This window comes from Globicephala melas, chromosome 4 (genome assembly GCF_963455315.2).
Source record: "Globicephala melas chromosome 4, mGloMel1.2, whole genome shotgun sequence".
In the NCBI taxonomy this organism is placed as follows: domain Eukaryota; kingdom Metazoa; phylum Chordata; class Mammalia; order Artiodactyla; family Delphinidae; genus Globicephala; species Globicephala melas.
This window is the reverse complement of record NC_083317.1, coordinates 48,911,293-48,929,219: the sequence shown is the minus strand read 5'-3', so window position 1 is coordinate 48,929,219 and position 17,927 is coordinate 48,911,293. Positions and strand designations below refer to the sequence as shown.

General features: G+C 41.4%; 1 protein-coding gene across 2 annotated transcripts in view; it reads right to left on the bottom strand.

Moving 5' to 3' along the window:
* The window catches only part of NXPE3 (neurexophilin and PC-esterase domain family member 3), a 53,304-nt gene extending 38,282 nt beyond the window's left edge, over window positions 1-15,022 (bottom strand). For both annotated transcript variants that reach the window (XM_030861077.2, XM_060298026.1), the window contains exons 1-4: window positions 14,879-15,022; window positions 11,494-11,682; window positions 10,738-10,849; window positions 9,141-9,429 (exon numbers count right to left, since the gene is read on the bottom strand). In XM_030861077.2, coding sequence (XP_030716937.1) covers window positions 9,141-9,233 — 93 coding nt within the window. In that variant the 5' untranslated portion in view covers window positions 9,234-9,429; window positions 10,738-10,849; window positions 11,494-11,682; window positions 14,879-15,022. The remainder of the gene's footprint in view (window positions 1-9,140; window positions 9,430-10,737; window positions 10,850-11,493; window positions 11,683-14,878) is intronic.
* Between the last annotated feature and the right edge of the window lie 2,905 nt (window positions 15,023-17,927).

Genomic DNA, 17,927 nt, shown 5'->3' with positions numbered 1-17,927 from the left:
AACACACTGGTGAAGATAAATATACAGATTTAGAAAACTCTAATTCTGTAATAGGATGGTGTGTTAACCACTTAACTATAGTATAAAGGTTAAAGAAAATAACTACAGCTACTATAACTTGTTAACAAATACACAGTACAAAAAGAGGTAAACTGTGACATCAAAAATATAAAAGGGAGGGAATAAAAAGGTGGAGCTTTGTGTGCAATTGAAGTTATGCTGTTATCAGCCTAAAATGGTCTGCTTTACCTATGAAATGTTTTATGTAACCACGAAACAAAAACATAAAGAAAATTCACAAAAGCGAAAGAAATGAAAACAGAGCATACCACCATGGAAAATCACTAATTTACAAAAAAAGGAAGGCACAAACAGAGCGGAAAAGAAACAATGAAAATGCAAAACAAATAGAAAGCAATTAATAAGATAGCATTAATAAGTCCTTATGTATCAATAAATACTCTAAATGTAAGTGGATTGAATTCACCAAAAGGCACAGAGTGGCTGAATGAATAAAAAAATAAGACCCAACTACATGCAGCCTAGATTCACTTTAGATTTCATGACACAAAAAGACTCAACATGAAGGGATGGAAAAAGACATTACATGCAAATAGAAACCAAAAGAAAGGGGGTTATCTATACTTATATGAGACAAAATAGGCTTTAAACCAAAACCAGTAACAAGAGATAAAGAAGATCATTATATGATGATAAATGGGTCAATACATCAAGAAAATATAACAATCATAAATCTATACCTACCCAATGTCAAAACACCTAAATCTATTACACAAATACCAACAAAACTGAAGGGAAAAATACACATCAATATAGTAATAGTAGGGGGTTTCAATACCCCAGTTTCAGCAATGGATGTATCCCCCAGACAGATAATCAATAAAGAAGCATTGGACTGGAACCATATATTAGATCAAATGAACCTAAGAGACATCTATAGAACATTCAATCACAGCAGTAGAATACACATTCTTCTCAAGTGCACATGGAACATGCCCCACTTTAGATCACATGATAGGCCACAAAGCAAGTCTTAGCAAATTTAAGAAGAATGAAATCATACCAACTATCCTTTTTGACCACAGTGGTATGAAACTAGACATCAACAACAAGAGGAAAGCTGGAAAATCTACAAATATGTAGAAATTAAACAACGTACTCCTGAACAACCAATAGATCAAAGAATAAGTTGAAAAAGAATATTTTTAAATATCTCAAAACAAATGAAGCTGGAAATAACATACTAAAACCTATGGAAAACCTACCACAAAAGCAGTTCTGAGAGGGATGTTCACAGCAACAAATGTATACATTAAGAAAACAGATCTATCTCATGCAACTTAACTTTACACCTCAGGGAAGTAGAATGGCCAAGTGGGATTTATCCCTGGGAGGCAAGTATGATTCAGCATACACAAAACAATACATGTGATACACCATATTAATAGAATGAAAATGTATTTGATAAAATACAACATCCTTTCGTGATAAAAACATCACAACAAACTGGGTATAGAAGGTAAATTTAATAAAGGCTATTTACAACAAACCCACAGCTAATATCACACTCAATGGTGAAAGATTAAAAGCTTTTATTCTAAAATCAAGAACAAGACAAGGATATCCACAGTCACCACTCTGATTCAACATAGCACTATAAGTGTCAGCCAGAGTAATTAGGCAAGACAAAGAAATAAAAGGCATCCAAATCAGAAATGAAGAAGTAAAATTGTCATTATTTGAAGATGATATCATCTCATACAGTTGACCCTTGAACAATGCAGAGGTTAGGGGCACTTACCCTCCACACAGTCGAAAATCTGCATATAACTTATAGTCAGCCCTCCTTAGACACAATGTCTCCATATCTGCAGTTCCACATCCATAGATTCAGCCAACTGTGGATTATGTAGTACTGTAGTATTTACTACTGAAAAAAATCCATGTATAAGTGAACCCATACAGTTTAAATCCATCTTGTTCAAGGGTCACCTGTATTTAGAAAATCCTAAAGACTCAATCAAAAACCTGTTGGAACTAATCAACAAATTCAGTAAAGCTGCAGGATATAAAATCAACATACAGAAATAAATTGCATTTCTATACACTAACAACAAAACATCTGGAAAAAAATAAAGAAAACTATCCCATTCACAGTAGCATCAAAAACAGTAAAATAATTAGGAATAAATTTAACCAAGGAAGTGAAAGATCTATACAATGAAAACTTTGATGAAAGAAACTGAAGTAGACATAAACAAATGGAAAGAGAGCCCATGTTCATAGATTGGAAGAATTAATATTGTTAAAACACCTATACTAACAGAGTCATCTATAGATCCAGTGAAAACCCTATCAAAATTCCAATGGCATTTTCCACAGTAATAGAAAAAACAATCCTAAAATTTATGTGGAACAACAAAAGATCCCAAATAGCCAAAGCAATCCTGAGAAAAAAGAACAAATCTAAAGGTATCACACATCCTGGTTTCAAACTGCACTACAAGCTATAGTAATCAAAACAGTACGGTACTGGCATAAATACAGACATATAGACCAATGGAATACAATCAAGAGTTCAGAAATAAACCTCCACATAAACAGTCAACTAATATTTGATAAGGGAGCAAACAAATACTCAATGAGGAAAGCATAGTCTCTTCAAAAATGGTGCTGGGAAGACTGGTTAACCACAAATAAACAAATGAAATTGAACCCCTATCTTACACCACTCACAAAAATGAACTCAAAATGGATTAAAAACAAACATAAGATCTGATACTGTAAAATACTAGAAGAAGAAGTGTCTTGGCATCGGTCTTGGCAATGATTTTTTTAGATATGACACCAAAAGCACAAGCAACAAAAGCAAAAATCAACAAGGGGTATTATATCAAACTAGAAAGCTTCTGCACTGCAATAGATAGCTCCAATAAAATGAAAAGATAACCTATGGAATGGGAGAAATATTTGCAACCTATATATCAGATAAAGGGTGACTATCTAACATATATAGAGAACTCATACAACTCAATAAGAATAACAACAAAATCCAATTTTAAAAATGGGCTGAGGGTGACTTCCCTGGTAGCACAGTGGTTAAGAATCCGCCTGCCAATGCAGGGGACACAGGTTCAAGCCCTGGTCCGGGAAGATTCCACATGCCGTGGAGCAACTAAGCCCATGCACCACAACTACTGAGCCTGTGCTCTAGAGCCCACGAGCCACAACTACTGAGCCCACGTGCCTAGAGCCCGTGCTCTGCAACAAGAGAAGCCACCACAATGAGAAGCCCACGCACTGCAACAAAGAGTAGCCCCCACTTGCCACAACTAGAGAAAGCCTGTGCACAGCAACAAAAACACAACACAGCCAAAAATACATAAATAAATAAACGGGCAGAGGAACTAAATAGACATTTTTTCCAAAGAAGACATCCAAATGGTGAACAGGTACATGAAAAGATGATCAACATCACTAATCATCAGGGAAATGCAAATCAATACCATGATAAGATATCACATCACACCTATTAGAATGGCTACCATAAGGAAGATAAAGAAGATAGGGAGAGAAGGGAACCCTTATACACTGTTGTTGGGAATGTAAATTAGTTCAGCTGCTACAGGAAACAGCATGAAGGTTCCTCAAAAAATTAAAAATTTAACTATCATATGATCCAGCAATCCCATTTCTGGGTGTATATCCTAAGGAAATGAAAAAAGGTATAAAAAAAGATATCTGCACACCCATGTTTACTGTAGCATTATTCACAATAGCCAAGATATGGAAAGAACCTAAGTCCACTGATGGATGAATAAAGAAAATGCAGTGTGTGTATATATATATATATATATACACACACACACACACAATGGAATATTATGCTAAGTGAGATGAGTCAGACAGAGAAAGACAAATACGCCATATCACTTATATGTGAAATCTAAACAAACTGAACTCCGCAATTCCCTGGCAGTCCGGTGGTTAGGACTCCATGCTTTCACTGCCAAGGGCCCGGGTTCAATCCCTGGTTGGGGAACTAAGATCCCACAAGCCACGTGGTGCGGCCAAAAAAAAAAAAGGAATAAAGTGTTAAAAAAAAAAAAGCTGAACTCGTGAAAACAAAGAATAAAATGATTACCAGGGGCTAGGGGATTGGGGAATTAGGGAGATATTGTTTAAGGGTACAAGCTTGCAACTAGTAGATAAATAAGTCCTAGAGATCAAACGCATAGCATAGTGACTGTAGTCAACAATAGTGTATTATTGTATTAATATAAATATAATAAGTTTATGTAACAAACTTCAAAGTTGCTAACAAACAAGATCTTAATTGTTCTCACCATAAAAAGAAATGATAATTATGTGACATGATAGAAGTGCTAGCTAACACTATAGTGGTAATCATATTACAATATATAAATGTATCAAATCAACACATCATACACCTTAAACTTACACAACGTTATATGTAAATTATATCTCAATTTTTTAAAAACAGAAAAATTTCCCTTACCTACTGATTACGTTTTAGGAAATATTCCAGCCTCCCTCTCATTTTTAGTTGTTGTGAGGCTATGACAAACCACTAAGGACCAAACCATGCACTGTGTGCTCACAGCATGCCTCCTTCTCCTTTCTTTTTCCTCTCTTCCTCTCCCATGGTCACTCTTGTTCCTTGGGTAGCCACCAGCTACCAACTCAAGGCCAGCAAAGTGACCCATACAGCCCAATCCAAGAATCACCAGATGCTTGGTGCTAAGTCACCTGAATTTTACTTAAAAATGAAAAAGAATGCAAAAATGTCAATTTACTTAATTTTCCCAAATGATAACCCTATTCTAGGCCAGTAACAAGGGCAGCTTCAAGGTCTGCCATCTTTTTAGATTCAGAGCCAAGAGGAAACACTAATGGTCACTCCTGGAGCCACTGTAAGGTGTGGACTGGAATGAACACTATGCTTGCCTGTCCCACAGGCCTGTTTTACTCCTGTCTACTGAAACACAACACTGCTGTTTACTGACCTGTCAGCTCAGGGGCGGGCCTGACTGATCAAAGAATAATCCCAAGTGACTGATTCAGGAATGGGCCTGTGACCCAATTCTGTTCTATGAAAAGCTGCTGCATGTTTCTGATGGATTCATGCACCCGAATCCAGACACCACCAGTACTCTGGGAACAGCTCTCTGAATTTTACTTGCCAATGAAAAAAATGCAAGTAACTCTTGAGAATATTTTTGGGGAAAAAATTGTATCTCAAGCTGGACATGTACAAGAAAGCAACCACCTGTTGCTGTGGCAGCAACCTAAAATCCAACCATGAAAGAGGATGCCATAGACAAAGCTAATGCACAGAGGGCACAGCTGAGAGAGACTTAGAGAGAAATGGAGCCTGAACTATGCTCAACGTAGCAAAATGAATTATGCCCAACTATACCTCCTGACTTCTACTCTAAATGAATATTATTCCTTAATATTAAAGCCAGATTGAATCAGCTTTATTTGCAGCCAAAAGCCCTAATACACTGGTATTGTTTTCATAATCAGAAAACATATATATTTAAAATATCAATGAATAAGGAAAAAACAAATAAATACAGGCCATGCTCAATGAGAGGTTAACAGAGAACCAACAGAGAATTCTCCCTACAAACTTTTGCTAGATATTGATATACATCTCCTTCTCATATGTGATATTTTTTCTCCCATGGTTTCTACCTGCATCATTCTAATCTCCACTTCCATCAACATATCACCGCCACCTTCTTGCCACTCTCTTATAAAGACCCATGTGATTATATTGGGCCCACCCAAATAATCCTGAATAATATCCTTATCTCAAGATTCTTAACTTAAACTTGTCTGCAAAGTCTCTTTTATCAGATAACATATTCACAGGTTCTGAGAATTCAAACACTGACATCTTTGGGGGCTTTATTCAGCCTACCGTATATACCAACATGATAATAAGTCCTTTACATTCGGAGACGTCTAGAAATTCAGAAATCTGTGAATTCACTATAGTAGTTGCTCTACTCACAATCACCTAACTAGAGAGGTTTTGCTAGTTTGTGGATCTTATTTGTTCCTCTATTTGTTTAACTGAATTTGGCCAAATCTTAGGAAATGTGGGGATTTTGGTGTGATACATCTGAGATGGAGCAGACGGGATGCCCCAGGATTTGTATTTTTTAAACACCCATGAATTATTTCAAATTTATTCAACTTTCATTCAATAAATCTTTATTAATGTTTCAGAAGCTGAAGAATTTAAAGTATCTAACCACATTTTATGTTGGAAAACTAAGTAAAAATGTAATAGTCGTGACAAAGGAAATATTCCTTTCTTAAATTTCAAAAAACTCCGCATATACAATATAAGGGAGACTAACTTGAGCATGAGATGAGGAAACAAAAACATGAAAGAGACCTGTTACCAATGGAAAGAATATTTGCTGCATTTAGTGTTGTTTGTTGTTTGTTTATCTTACCCAACTCTGAATTTGGCATATTTGAAAATGCTTTTTCTCCCCTTACCACCTGTGATGGTTAATTTTCTTATGTGATATTTTTAATTAAAATTGAATCTGTGCTTTTTAGAAAATACTCAGATACTGTAATTGCAAGGAGAGTACAATCAGGATCAGAAGCCTAGGACAGACCAGGGATTAAGGGACGGGAGACGGCCAAGGATCAGAGCCTTTCCCACTCCCCAATCCCCACCCCAAGCTTCTTTAACAATTATCATCATAGTAATAAATTGAACAGTTTAGAAGTCATAACAGTACTCTCAGCCTGGACAAGATAACCTCTTTAGACGAGGGGAAGTGTCTCACCACACTCCACTAAAAGATCTATTTATATTTTCAATATTAAAATTGTCCTACATCATTTATATTACTGGCACCTCCCTTCTCCATTATTGTTCAGTTTGTGTTCGTGCAGATAGCTACAGCTGTTAGCGGACATTCTCCAGAAGTTTCCAAGAACTACAGCAGGGCTATTAGGGGAATTCCTAACAATAATTCCTAACATTTCTTCCTGAGTATAATGACAATAACGATGTGGGACTATGGCCTAACCTCTCAAGTCTCTCTTTCTCCTACCTCCTCGGCCATCCTAGACCTACACAACTATCCTCTCTTTTCTTACACCCAGGCTGTTGAACGTGGTAAAACAAAACACACACTCACAAAACCAATGCAAGTAAGCGCCATGCACACATATGATCTTGAAAGTTATTGCCCCGCTATCATCGTGCAGGGTCAGCTCCATCTTCCACCCCCATTCTTTCAAGCCCCTATGTACCAACCTCCTGGGCTCCACCCTCCTTCCACCTTCCACCTCCTGTCTAAGCAAGAACTCCCTCAATGTCTTACCTTCCAGCAGCAAATGTATCTACACTGCCAACCATTATGACATTTTTCCCTCTTAGGTCAGAGGAAGGAGCATGGCTCCTCCTACATAATTAATAATAAAATGATAACAAGAACACTCACAGTGTACCATGTCCCTCATTCTACATAGTTATTGCTCCATCTGTACTCTAGGTCCCATCCTCTCCTCCTCCCCTTGGTCCATTAATCCTTCTCTCCAGCTCCTCTATGAACTCTTTCCCCTCAAATGCAAGTCCCTCAGACTTCCACTTGCAGCCAAGATACAGAAACAGTGAGATCCACTCCTCCACCTGAAACAGTGGTTTTCCAGACACCGCACATCAGACAACAAAAGACATGACGCCTGAAAGATGGGAAATACAGGAAGTGATCCCTATGACTGATTGCCCTTTGCTTACAGCCTTGAGAGCACCTCCAGGCTGCAGCAGCAAGAGGGGAACGCAGGTGGAGCCTGGAAAACCCCCTAAATTGAGGAGATGAGCTGAGAGTCTTAAAAGACCAAGCTGATTAGAATCCACAGGACAGTAACAGTAGGAGACAGCTGCACACAGAACTCAGGAGATCTACAGAGAGTCCTAATTAAGTATTCAGCAGAGTACTGAAGAGCACATGTGTGTAAGGAAACTCCTGGAGGCTGGGGAAAGAACCACACGAAACCATGAGAGAAAACAGTAACCTGAGCTCCCACAGGGCCGGGATGTTTGAGAGACACAAACATTCAGTCTACAGCAAAATCCAAAAACCAAAAAAATACCATAATTAAGTTCAACCTATAACCTGAGAAGTACCACAAGCCAACAAAATTAAAAGTACAGCATCAGTTTATATAAAAAATACTCTACAAATTTTGGTGATATGTGAGTTCATGAAGGGAATGGAAGAGGGGGGAGAGGCGACTACTACTAAGTACCTTCTCGATGCCAGGCACTTGTGAGGGTTCAATAAGACATGGTCCCTGTCCTGAGCACCACACCCAGTCTTCAAAACAGACTCATCGGACTTCCCTGCTGGCGCAGTGGTTAAGAATTCGCCTGCCAGTGCAGAGGACACAGGTTCGAGCCCTGGTCTGGGAAGATCCCACATGCCGCAGGGCAACTAAGCCCGTGCACCACAACTACTGAAGCCCGCACGCCTAGAGCCCGTGCTCCACAACAAGAGAAGCCGTCGCAATGAGAAGCCCGCATACCGCAAGGAAGAGTAGCCCCTGCTCACCATAACTAGAGAAAGCCTGCACACCGCAACAAAGATCCAAAGCAGCCAAAAATAAATAAATTTAAAAACAACAAAAAACAAACAGACATCATCATCTCCCTCCCCTGAAATACTCCAGCTTTCTGCCAGGAGTCGGCTAAAAGGTCCCCTCCTTGAAAAGACTTTCTTTCATCACTCTAAAGCTACTCTAGAGAACCCACTTTCTTTTCTCTACAGTACTTCTCACAATTTCTAATTATCATTTATTATTATATTCTATGATTACTTATTACTCTTATTTTCTCCCATGCACATTTAGAATACGAACTCCATAGTGAAGAAACCACCACACCTTTGGTGACTAGCACAGTATATAACCATTGAAGGCACTCAAACACTTATTGAATGAATGAAAACGGGAACTGTGACTGAGATAAGTTTCCGGATGATCAACACTTTCCAGGCTAATTAGCCCCAAATCCCTCGACTTGGTTCCCTTAGTTATGAAGCAGCATGCTGAGTACTCACCTCCACCTGAGTGACATTGATGACCAGCACTACCACCATCAATACTGCAAGCAGACAGCAGAAAAAACGTAGTTTGAAGAAACTGATCCACATTGTCTGGCTGTGTCTTGATCACCCATGGCCGACACCATGCTCCCTTCACTCCTTAAAACGCCATGTCTTTGTTTTTCTGAGCGGCAGATGAGCTTTCAGTTTGACTTGCTTCTTTTCTGCTAGTTTACTTACGAGTTCTTTGTATAAAAGAGCAACTGGGGTTGATTTAAGAAGCACATTTTTCTCCAAAGGACTCCTTCGAAGAGGGGAGATGAGAAAACAGATTACCAATTACAACAGCTTAGAGTGGAGTAAAAGGAAAGACACCATATTTCCTCTTCCTTAACCTTACTGAAGACCCAAAGTCATAAGAGAAAGCAAAGAAACAGAGCACAGTAACATCTATTCCATATCTGGACAATCTACTTAAACCCAGCTCCAGGCTTCTGTGTAAATACAGGGATATTTGTCCTACTACCTATTTAGGTTTTAACTTTTAAGAGAGCAAAGAAGAGTATCTTCAAACCCTTAGAAATTACAAAATTCAAGTGTTAATATTCTAAAGAGGTCTAAGTAAATAAAACCACTTCCCTTCCCTTACAGTTTAAGTTTTATTACATTACTAGAGTAATTATATTTAAAGAGCAGTAAGAAGAAAACCTGTGATTTTATGAGAAGATCTGGGATTAGGTGCAAACCATTCTGATAACCTCTGGAAAACAGGGATGCCATCCCTCTGTATGGCAGGAGACAGGAAACACCCTTTGGGTTTCTGGCTCCCTCACCACACATGTGGTTCTGATGCCCCCTCAGCTGAGTAACAAGGCACAGGAGGAAAGACACCTGCCCTGAAGATGTAGGAGAGGAAAGCTAAGCTTCAGGAGTAACAGCTCACCGAAATCCTTCATCACACCTGCTAGAGGCAGAAGACTTGAGAGTATGTGGCTCCTAACTGTTCTTCCACGTAATTATTTTAAAATGCTCTCCCCAGCTGCTTTTATGATATAGGTAAGCAGTGAAAATGTTAGTGTTTAGTTCCCAGTGAGGCTTTCCATGCAAGGCAGGATAGAGAGGTAAAGGTGAAAAGGGTGCATAACCACAGTGCAGAGGACTTCAGACTCCCTCAGCTGTACCAATACTCCTACAGTTTTGTGTTGGACCTGGCAAGCCCCCTCTTCCCTCACTCCTCCACTCTTCTGGTCTAATACGTTACCATACCACAAGTCCCATACCACAAGGACATACAACAACACTTCCTCACCCCAGCTTCATAAAGGAGACAAGGCTAAGCTATTCCAGTATGCTTTCCATCCTCAGAATTCCCACAACACTTACGTTTTTCACTTCTCAGCTGATCTCTGTATTTCTATTCATTTCTCATCTCCCCAACTACTCTATACGAATTAAGACTATATTTAAAAAAAAACAGAAACTATATATCAGAGAAAAGCAACTTAAGGATAACAATGTATCATACTTTTTGATTCCTTCCCAGTACTTAGCTCTTTACATGATATACCAAAGATAATACTCCACTGCACCACGTTAGCCGTGGTCTACGTACTGTGGAAAGGCCAGCAGCTCAAAGGACGTCAGTGTGGTTCAGAGCTGTTCAGCAGCAGCACAGCAATGGTCAGTGGCGCAGAAGGACGGCACAAGGGCAGCAGACTTCAGAGCTAAAGGAACGAAAGGCCTTATAGGCAGCAATGCAAACATGCAAGAAGCCCCTCACAGCCAGGGACTTCTTATAAAAATCATTATGGAAGGTCATGCCAGGAAAAGATCTGACTTCCTGCTACAAGTAGGTGGGACACTGAGATTGAGAGATCCATCTGTACACCTAAGTAGATACAGGTGTACTACTAGATGAGGTGTACTAGACAGACCTCTCTTTGAAAAGACACATACTAAAATGTTGATGGTTGTCACCTCTGGGTGGTTTTTGTTTTTCTCCTTCATCTTCACCAGGAAATAAAACTCACAAATATAAAGAAAAAAGCTGGTTTCTAAAAGTAATAATTAAAGATGAGCTTATAAGGAGAAACAAGGCATTAAATCAGATATGAGAAAACAAATTTAAAATGAAAGATTCCAAAGTGAAAAAAGAAATCTGTAACAGATTTCTGGGTTTTTCCTACAAGTATAAAACCTAGGCATTATAGCAAGAAATCTATTTGCAAAGAGAGCAGGAAAATATCATTTGGTATCTCAAATTGCCTTAGAATTGAGTAAGAACAACAGTGCTAGATAGGAATGACTCTAAAAAAAAAGTTTCCTAGATCAACCAAAAAATAAAAAAATATAATTGAATTTAATTTACCTTTTTTTTTTTTTTGGAAATTTCCAGTTCCCAAGAAGAGATACTTATTAGAACTAAGAAATTAGGGTTTACATCTAACTTTCCTTCCAGTGTAAAATCTGAACTCAAGCAATTGTGAGAGCCCTTATTCTTTTCTTGTCACATTCGAAGCACATGTTGAAGTTTTTCATTTTTATACCATTCTTCCTGCTGCAACAGAGATAAGCACATGAAATACAGGTTAAAGATATTGAAAATGAAGCAAAGGAAAATATATTTGAAATCAAGAATACAATTTTATAGCAAAGAGATGTACATAGATTTCAGTACAAAGTAGTGGGCGGAATAAGGATAGGAACATTTCCTTTCCTAGTAATAAAAAAAAAAAAAACCAACAATAAGTGGCTATTTATATTCATGAACTTACATGGGCAAATCATTCTCAGATCTGAGCTAAAGGTCAAAACCTTATAAATAGCAACATAACTGGAAAAAATATAAACCACAGATAAAAGCTCCATATGTTATTTTTCTTTTTTTTTAAATTTTTATTGGAGTATAGTTGATTTACAATGCTGTGCTGATTTCAGGGGTACAGCAAAGTGAATCAATTATACATATATATATATATCCACTCCTTTTTAGATTCTTTTCCCATATAGGCCATTACAGAGTATTGAGTAGAGTTCCCTGTGCTATACAGTAGGTCCTTATTTTCTTATAGACTAGAATCATCATGTAGTTCAATGACCCATCCTACCACTAGAGAAAACAAGAAGTATCTGGACACATCTAAAAGTTGTGATCACTCCATGAGGAATCTCAACTTGAGCAGTCTTGTTTTCAAATCTTTCTGAAATGTTAGAGCACCACTTATTCATGCTTCATATTTATGTTCAAATGACAAGCAAAAAGTAAAATCCATGGTCTGCTGGGTCTGTTTTGCCAAATTTTGATTAAGACTATTTACCAGCCAATCTAAATTCTTTATGGCCTGTGGCAACAACCCTATACTGCCATTAGGTACCTGACCTCCTACCCCCATCTCACAAGAGAATTACAAAGTGATTGCTTATATCACTTGGAATTACAATTGTCAGTAACACAAATGAAATACTTGAGTTCAGTACTAAAAAGAAAATTAGGGGCTTCCCAGGTGGCGCAGTGGTTAAGAATCCGCCTGCCAATGCAGGGGACACGGGTTCCAGCCCTGGTCCGGGAAGATCCCACATGCCACGGAGCAATTAAGCCTGTGTGCCACAATTACTGAGCCTGCACTCTAGAGCCCGCGTGCTAAACTACTGAAGCCTGCTCGCCGCAACTAGAGAAAGCCCGCGCGCAGCAACACAGACCCAACGCAGCCAAAAATAAATAAATAAAAATTAGGCAGCAACCCCACCCTCTGGGGGGGCTAACGATCCTAGACAACCACTACAGAAAAACAATACATTACTGAACAACCACACACCCAGTTTCTGGAACAGTCCCCATCCTAAATACTCTGACCTGCCAGCCACATAGATGTACTTGTCAGAGCAAGTATCTAGAATTTTAATTCAGAATACAAGGACCCCACACATAAAAGACAAAAGCACAGATTTACATGGAATATATCCCGACTTAAATGTTCATATCTCGAACTTTCCAAAGATCAGCTGTATTTCATAGGGTGCTGAGTAAAACCTTGAAACTTAACAGGGGAACGTCTAGAGAAAGAACTGGAGACTCATCCAAGACCATGATGATGATGGGTCAACCAAATAAGATCAATCCTTGGATAAAAATGAAGCAGGGACAGGAGTCTACACAGGGACAGAAGTCTACAGGACTTGTTTCCCCATATTCCATTCCATTTCTCTTTCATGTACCCCCATCTCACATGCCCAAAATGCTGACTCACATAGGCCTTCTCTTCTTTCAAAGCAGCACCCCAATGCCTTCATAATACCCGGGGGCAGTAGGGTAGAGAAGTAAACAAATCAGTTAAATAAGTCACAGAGCAATAAGCGCTATAAGAAAAAAATAGGGCATGTTGATAGGCGGTGGTCTTTAACCTTGCATGCCCATTAATTATCATCCCAGAAGCTTATAAAAATACCAATGCCTGCATTCCACTCAACCAACTGGATCAGAATCCATAGGAGTAGGGCCCGAGAAACAGTTTTTATTTAAGGTCTGCAGATAATTATAATACACTGCCAGCTAGGAGAACCAATGGTATAGAGTGGCCAGAGGGTCTTATTTGTACAAATTGCTCAGGGATGGCCTTTCAGAAATGATGCTTGAATTGTAACTTACATTGTCCCTCCAGGACAATCCGATTCTGGGTCAATGGGGATAGCCAACCCTACTTCAGGGATCTAGCCCTTCGTTTCCTTTCTCAATAACAAATAACTGCACTGTATCAGGCCCAGAGATTGTGAGGATGAAAGACACAGAAGATGTTAAACACAGTCAAAGGAAAGCGGAGCCCAAACACTATGGAGGAACAGTGTGCTGTTCTACTGCGTGGACTGAGACAGTAACCAGGGTCTGGGAGTGCCGCCAGCTTCAAGAGCACGCTGATGTTCCAAATGATAATTAACCACAGTGAGAAGGGGAGAGATCCATCAGAGCAGCGTGATCCTTTATTCTTTAGAAAATGTGGCAACAATCCTCCTTTAGAATAAATAATGAAAGCAAGGAAAATTTTACAGACAATTACAAATTTTGTATAAATCCTGTGAACCCCTCTTACCACCACACTAGTGGTCTTTGATCAAGTGGAGATGAGCGACAGGCCAGGCAGAGTCTCCACATCACACCTTGTAGAGTCACACTTTACCCAAGTGACCTCAATCTGATGTCCCAAAACGACAGCTCAGTAAAACCAGAATAGTCCAACGCATTAGAGGACCGCCAGCCAAGAGGCAGCTGGGTCTCGGAGCAGCGATGAGACTGGAGATGCGGGCAGAGGAGGGAGGCGTCTCCAAGTGCCCCGCACTCGCTTAGAAAAGGTATTAGGGGAAGGGGTCTTTAGCGGCCCGGAAGTCTGGGCTCCGCCGCGCTGCGGCTGCTCCTGCGGGTGTTGCAGCAAGTCGAGAAAGCTGAGGATGGAGATGCTCGCGCCCAGCCCCGCCCAGGGACCGGCTACAGCTCGGGCTACTCCGGACCAAGGCTGCGGCAGCCAGTGGCTTTAACTCTGCCCCGCCTTGGGCCGGAGCCTCCCGTTCCAGGTTCAGATGCCCCAGCCATGACCCCGAGGCTGCAGCTCCTCTGCACCGGGCCGGGAGCTCGGGAGCCAAAGCGCGGAGGAAGGGGCTTAGCAGCCGAGAGGCGCCCGGGAGGAGCCAGGCAATGGTTCGCTCGGGCGGCAGAGGCTCGGCCCGGCCCGGCCCTGGAGCACAAGCCGCAGGCTGGCACTCACCTCCGCTCTGGCCTCCCGACGTGCGCCCTCCGGCTGCCGGGTACCCCAACGCCCGCCGCAGCTGCACCAGGCCGCCTGGCCCCGGCTTCCGGGACCAGCTGTGTCGCCTCACCCCCGACCCCCGGCTGCGATTGGTTAAGCTCTGGGAGGGGCGGACCGAGGGCGCTGACTGACAGCCGCGGGCTTGGAGCGCAAGCGTCCCCCGGAGCAAGGACGCAGAGTTGGCGCCTGTCGAGCTCCGCACCACTGGGCTCACGCGGGAGGGTGTCCTGCTGCTGTCGCCCTGTGGTCTGAGCTCTGGCCCCTATCAGGACCCCAGCTCCTGTCGCCCTCAGACATCAGGGTTCCCCCAGGGAGCATCCATTTCGAAGCTTTTGTCTTCTCTGCCTAAGTGACCAAACCCCAGATGCCCCTACTTGGGCCGTCTTTCCGCTCAGTGGCGCAATGTTTTGTTCCCTGCACCAGAGAAATAAGATTTGCCAAGCTGGGGCTTCCCTGGTGGCGCAGTGGTTAAGAATCCACCTGCCAATGCAGGGGACAACGGTTCCAGCCCTGGTCCGGGAAGATCCCACATGCTGCAGAGCAACTAAGCCCGTGCACCCCAACTATTGAGCCTGCGCTCTAGAGCCTGTGAGCCACAACTACTGAGCCCGCGTGCTGCAACTACTGAAGCCTGCATGCCTAGAGCCCATGCTCCACAACAAAGAGAAGCCACTGCAATGAGAAGCCTGCGCACCGCAATGAAGACCCCAGGCAGCCAAAATTAATTAATTTAAAAAAAAAAAGATTTGCCAAGCTCCAGCAGAGAGCCATTGGGTCCTTGAATCTTTCCTTGCTTGAAATTAGTGGACGTATTCTGTTAGCCCTTAAAACAACCCTTTTGCTTTTACTCGCCCTGTACATGACATGGGTCTTCCAGCAAAAAGACCTGAATACTCGCCCCACACACACCCGAATTCTAGGTAATCCTATTTTGGACTTTCTTCTAAGCAGTAAAACATCTGTAGCAACTATGTGAAATTCAGGAACTGAGAGTCCTTTGAAGACAGAAGCACTTGCTCAGGAAACCGGAAGAGATGGCAGGGGTGCTCCGTGTTCCTCAGGGCTGGGAACACAGTGGGGTTAACCCCAGTTTATCCCAGCAAAACGCAGCCTCTAAAAGTAGACTGCCCCACCCATGCGCTCTAGGGCCTTCCCTTGCCAACTGCTGAGCAGGTGTGCTGCAACTACTGAAGCCCTGGCCCTAGCGCCCATGGTCCACAACAAGAGAAGGCACCACAGCAAGAAACCCGACACCACAACGAAGAGTAGCCCCCGCTCGCTGCAACTAGAGAAAGCCTGCTCACAGCAACGAAGACCCAACACAGCCAAAAAGACAAACAAATAAACAACAAAAAAAAAACCAAAAGTAGACTGCCCAAGACTATTGTTCCAAGGTCAAAATATTTGACATTTACTGACCACAATGGACTTTATGTGCTCATTCAGAAGTTTTCATGTCAGACCTGCATGCATGGGTGACCCATATGACTGGAACAAAAGGAGGTTCTACATGGGGCAGTCTCTTCTGGAGTAATCATTTCATTCTTCTTTCTCGAGGATCAGCCTTTTGGACTCATAAAAGGTGGTTTCCATTGCCTCTGTGCCTAATGATCAACAGCCCCATATAATAGGCTTCTGCTCTAAGTCCCATCTTCCAGTAGGTGGACTCCCTGCCACCTGTCTTTCACAGTTTGGCTGTCTGGCAAGTGGCTAATACTTAAATAGGACATGCTGGCTCCTAGTCATGATTTTGGACCATTGGTGAGCCTTATTAACCCCCATTCACACAGGCACTCAGAACCCTAAGGCATGTTAGTGATCTTATATTTTACAGTTATTACAGACACAAACAAGAGTGGCAGGGACCAGAGATGCCTGTCCATCACTACTAGATTCTTAAAAGATCTCTGACTGCAAAGTCACCACACTCCCAGTGGAGAGTACTACTGTACAAAAAAAACATGTACTTTGGATCCTAGCCTGACTCAGTCTAATTCACAGCTTTGTCTCTTATTAGCAGTGCCATCCCAAACAAAGTACTTAATTTCTCTGAGTTCATTTCCTCAACTGTAAATTAGGGGCAACACCACCTGCACTTAGGAATAAGTGAGAAGACAAATGAAAAGTACCTAAAAGAGTGTCCCAAATCTCTTCCTGTTGAATTCCCTATCTCAGGTTATGACATAGCATAAGGAATTTCTAAATGTTGCATTTATGATAACCTAACTTTGAGCTGGGAGAAAAAAATGAGAACATAGGTTTGTATATTTTGTTATGAAACCAAAGGAACTGGTCATTTCTGACCTGTCTGCAGAAATGGTTTAGATGCTAATGTTACTAAATTTTATTTCTCTAAGTAAAACAAAGAACGGATCCTAAGTTTAGATAAACAAAAGCAAATTAAGCTTGTTTATGATGCAGCTAACTTGAGAGGTATTCACCAGCAAGTCTGGCTCCATCTCTGATGGCAGAAGCTTGCTGCATAAGCACTCCTGAGTCCATGTCAGCTCCTGATTCAGTTCCTTTGCTTCCTCTTTTTGAACGAGTGACTGAAATTTGGGCCAGAAGAACCATCAAGCCATTGTTCAAAATAAGTGACTGCTGTCACATTGGATACCAACCACCTTATTCCAAAACACCACAGACAGTGAGAGGATGCTGCCAAGGGTGGAGACTAGAAGAGGTATTTGGTGCCTGTATTAGTCTGCTCAGGGTGCCATGGGCTGAGTGGCTTAAACAACAGAAATTTATTTTCTCACAGTTCTGGAGGCTGGAAGCCCCAGTTCAAGATGCCAGTTGATTCAGTTCCTGGTGAGAGTTCCCTTCCTGGCTTGTAGATAAGCCTTCTCAATGTGTCTTTACATGGCAGAGAGAATGAGAACTCTCTGGTGTCTCTGCCTCCTCTTATAAAGACACCATTCTCATCAGGTTAGGGCCACAGCCTTATGATCTCATTTAACCTTAATTGCCTCTTGTTGGGAAAGGCAGTCTTTCAGGCATGAGGCTT